Source organism: Palaemon carinicauda, chromosome 6, assembly GCF_036898095.1.
Source record: "Palaemon carinicauda isolate YSFRI2023 chromosome 6, ASM3689809v2, whole genome shotgun sequence".
Lineage (NCBI taxonomy): Eukaryota > Metazoa > Arthropoda > Malacostraca > Decapoda > Palaemonidae > Palaemon > Palaemon carinicauda.
The window spans coordinates 85,730,925-85,735,226 of NC_090730.1; the positions used below are offsets into that span (position 1 = coordinate 85,730,925).

Below are 4,302 nucleotides of genomic sequence, written 5' to 3' on the forward strand. Positions count from 1 at the left end.
CTCTCTCTCTCTCTCTTCTCTCTGTTTACGCCGCCATTAGACTAAATTGTCCTGTCTTCCGCTGGAGACACTTTGAAGACCCTATCGAACAGAGACACATTTGGGATCTCTCTCTCTCTCTCTCTCTCTCTCTCTCTCTCTCTCTCTCTCTCTCTCTCTCTCTCTCTCTCTCTCTCTCTTACACTGGCCATTAGAATAGGAAAGAATTTCCATAAATGGATTGAAAACGAACGAATAATTAAGGAATGAAATCCTTGGAAAAGAACAAAATCGTCTACTGCGAAAGATTTCTCCTGTTTTCCGCCTTACTTTCCTTTTGTTGTTGTTCTTTAATTCCTTTCTGTACTTCTATATCTTGTGGATTCTCGGACGTTTTACTCGTTTATGTATGTATGTATGTATGTATAAGAAAATTATTATACACTATTCTCTCTCTCTCTCTCTCTCTCTCTCTCTCTCTCTCTCTCTCTCTCTCTCTCTCTCTCTCTCTCTCTCTCTCTCTCATACTTGAAGACATGTGAACTCCAGTTGAAGACAAAAGAATTTGTTGTCTCTCTCTCTCTCTCTCTCTCTCTCTCTCTCTCTCTCTCTCTCTCTCCTCTCAGTCCTCAACTTGCTTTTTTTTTTCTTAAAAATGATGCTAAATTCAGGAAAGGTTTCGGTAATCATAAATATGGTTTTTTCAAGTTTTGAAAGCATTTGGCGTGACTTTCGAAATGGAGGCAATGAAGAAAGCGGTAGGAATTCTCCTTAACGGAGGATGGCAATGGCGATCAGCTCTGGAGGAAGAGCTAGACTTGTGCGACGCGGCGCGTCGGAACCTGCAGGATTACAGGACCCAAAACAGGATGTGGCGGCGTCTGCATTCTGCCCTTGGGTACATTGGTTTATCGAACCTGGTTAGGTACGAGGAACCGAACCTGTCACCCTGCGACAGAACTCTGGTGGGCCTGGCGAGGGACATTGTCGGCGGCGAAGCAGTGGAGAAGGATGAAATTCTCCGTTTGGTAGACCAACATGTCCTTTGGCCGAAGATGGCCTTGCTCTTGGGCACAGCTGCCTTTGGCACTGCTGCCGTCGGAGCATTTTTCTTTTTCAGGTACCTGTGTGGAAGAAACGGAAAAGGAGGAGAGACTGTGAGAGATGAAGAGCTTTTGCAGAATCTTCTCGAGCAAATCGGAGAAACTACCCAGGAAGAGGGGGAGTTTCTTCCAGCTGAAGGAATGTTCCAGGAAGAGCTGGAAGAGGGTGAGTTTCTTCCAGCTGAAGGAATGTTCCAGGAAGAGCTGGAAGAGGGTGAATTTCTTCCAGCTGAAGGAGCTTTCCAGGATGAACTGGAAGATGAAATCTATCTTCCTGCTGAAGAAGAGGTCCAAGAAGAGCTGGAAGATGGTGAATTTCTTCCAGCTGAAGAAACTTTCCAGGATGAACTGGAAGATGAAATCGAACTTATTGCTGAAGGAGTATTCCATGATGCACTGGAAGATGAAATTGATCTTCCTGCTGGAGTGCTCCAGGATGAACTTGAAAAGGAAATCAATCTTCCAGCTGAAGGAGTGTTCCAGGAAGAGCTGGAAGAGGGTGAGTTTCTTCCAGCTGAAGGAATGTTCCAGGAAGAGCTGGAAGAGGGTGAGTTTCTTCCAGCTGAAGGAATGTTCCAGGAAGAGCTGGAAGAGGGTGAGTTTCTTCCAGCTGAAGGAATGTTCCAGGAAGAGCTGGAAGAGGGTGAATTTCTTCAGCTGAAGGAGCTTTCCAGGATGAACTGGAAGATGAAATCTATCTTCCTGCTGAAGAAGAGGTCCAAGAAGAGCTGGAAGATGGTGAATTTCTTCCAGCTGAAGAAACTTTCCAGGATGAACTGGAAGATGAAATCGATCTTATTGCTGAAGGAGTATTCCATGATGCACTGGAAGATGAAATTGATCTTCCTGCTGGAGTGCTCCAGGATGAACTTGAAGAGGAAATCAATCTTCCAGCTGAGGGAGTGTTCCAGGAAGAGCTGGAAGAGGGTGAGTTTCTTCCAGCTGAAGGAATGTTCCAGGAAGAGCTGGAAGAGGGTGAGTTTTTTCCAGCTGAAGGAATGTTCCAGGAAGAGCTGGAAGAGGGTGAGTTTCTTCCAGCTGAAGGAATGTTCCAGGAAGAGCTGGAAGAGGGTGAATTTCTTCCAGCTGAAGGAGCTTTCCAGGATGAACTGGAAGATGAAATCTATCTTCCTGCTGAAGAAGAGGTCCAAGAAGAGCTGGAAGATGGTGAATTTCTTTCAGCTGAAGAAACTTTCCAGGATGAACTGGAAGATGAAATCGATCTTATTGCTGAAGGAGTATTCCATGATGCACTGGAAGATGAAATTGATCTTCCTGCTGGAGTGCTCCAGGATGAACTTGAAGAGGAAATCAATCTTCCAGCTGAAGGAGTGTTCCAAGATGATGATGATGAGCAGGAGGAGGAATTAGATGATGATGATGATGAGGAGGAGGAGGAGGAATTAGATGATGAGGAAGAGGAAGAGGAAGAGGAAGAGGAAAAGGAAGCGGAAGAGGAGGAGGAGGAGGAGGAGGAGGAGGAATTCCATGAATTCGAAAATCTGAAAAATCGAGAATCCAACGATTTATCAAAAAAACTGGAAGAACGAATGGAAGAAGCAGAAGAGGAAAGACCAGTAACTCGCCGAAACGTCCTGGAATCTGAGATGAATCGTTGTATACACAATGAAGACTTTGATTCGGCGTTAGTTTTCCTAAGAGTTGTCCTTGAAGATTTTGACGACGTGTTGGAATGCCGCGTGAAGGAGCTCAGATGTTTGATGGCATTGGGCAGATGGGATGAGGCCCAGAACGTTTTAGATGAGCTGCCCGATGAACACAAAGAAAACTCGTATGTAAAAGTGGAATCTGCCATATTTTGTGCAAGTCACTGTGACTTTGAGAAGGCTGAAAAAAATTTGGACAAAGTTCTGAAGGAATGCCCAAATCACCCTAGGGCACTCAAAGCACGGGAGTTCCTGCAGCGGCAGATATTATGGAATACGATTCCCTCGATGATAGACAACTCTGAGTTTGATGCTGTCTTGGAAACAATTTCGCGCTGTCAGAAGCTAGAGTCCTTCTTCCCCTGGGCTCGCGCAGAACTGCCTCAATTGAAAGGGAATATCTTGTGCAAGCTTCGACGGCTTGAAGAAGCTCGCGAATGTTTCCTGAGTGCTCTTGCTATTGACGAGACAGATCCCGAAATTAGATTAAGACTCGGTCTATGCTACTTATTAGATGGAAAATACAGAGATGCAATTGCTCTATTTGAGCAACTGGACGAAGAGGAGGAGCTGCAAGAAGACTTGGTTTATTATGCCGAGGCACTGGAAAGAATGGAAATTCATGGATGTCCTTTCCAAATAATAGGTGTTAAAACAGACGCTTCCCAGAAGGAAATAGAAAAAGCCTACAGGAAAATGGCACTCGAGTACCATCCTGATAAGTGCCATGGGTCTGACAAAGACCAACGGGAAGTACATGAGATCATGCAACATATCAACTACGCAAAAGATCTTTTAACTGATAAAGAGAAGAGGGAGGAATACAATGATGTAAGAAAATTTGTCAAAGATTTTGCAGATAAACTTTTCGAAAATCCAAAGATGCAAGAATGGTTGGATGAAGATGAATCAGATGAATGGGATTATGAATATGATTCCGATGCTGATGAGGAGTATGATTTTAACTCTGATGATGATTATCTAGTTGATGAGGATACTATGTTGATGGAACATTCATATGAAGATATTTCAAGTTATGAAGGAGACGAAGAATTAGAGGAGGAGGAGGAGGAGGAAGAGGAGGAGGAGGAAGAGGAGGAGGAGGAGGAAGAGGAGGAGGAGGAAGAAGAGGAGGACGAGGAAGAGGAGGACGAGGAAGAGGAGGAGGAGGAGGAGGAGGAGGAGGAATTAGATGATGATGATGATGAGGAGGAGGAGGAATTAGATGATGATGATGAGGAGGAGGAAGAGGAATTAGATGATGATGATGATGAGGAGGAGGAGGAATTATATGATGATGATGAGGAGGAGGAGGAATTAGATGATGATGAGGAGGAGGAGGAGGAGGAGGAATTAGATGATGATGACGATGAGGAGGAGGAGGAGGGGAAGGAGAAGGAGAAGGAGGAGGAGGAGGAGAAGGAGGAGGAGGAGGAATTCAATGAATTCGAAAATCAGAAAAATCGAGAATCCAACGATTTATCAAAAAAACTGGAAGAACGAATGGAAGAAGCAGAAGAGGAAAGACCAGTAACTCGTCGAAACGTCCTGGA

At 44.6% G+C, this 4,302-nt stretch overlaps 1 protein-coding gene across 1 annotated transcript in view; it reads left to right on the forward strand.

Annotated features, from left to right (window-relative positions):
• LOC137643129 (dnaJ homolog subfamily C member 7-like) overlaps positions 1–3,985 on the forward strand; it is a gene marked incomplete at its 3' end in the record, with an annotated part of 20,481 nt that extends 16,496 nt beyond the window's left edge. The window contains exons 2-4 of the mRNA XM_068375979.1: positions 1,462–1,581; positions 2,628–3,782; positions 3,843–3,985. Coding sequence (XP_068232080.1) covers positions 1,462–1,581; positions 2,628–3,782; positions 3,843–3,985 — 1,418 coding nt within the window. The remainder of the gene's footprint in view (positions 1–1,461; positions 1,582–2,627; positions 3,783–3,842) is intronic.
• Positions 3,986–4,302: the final 317 nt, after the last annotated feature.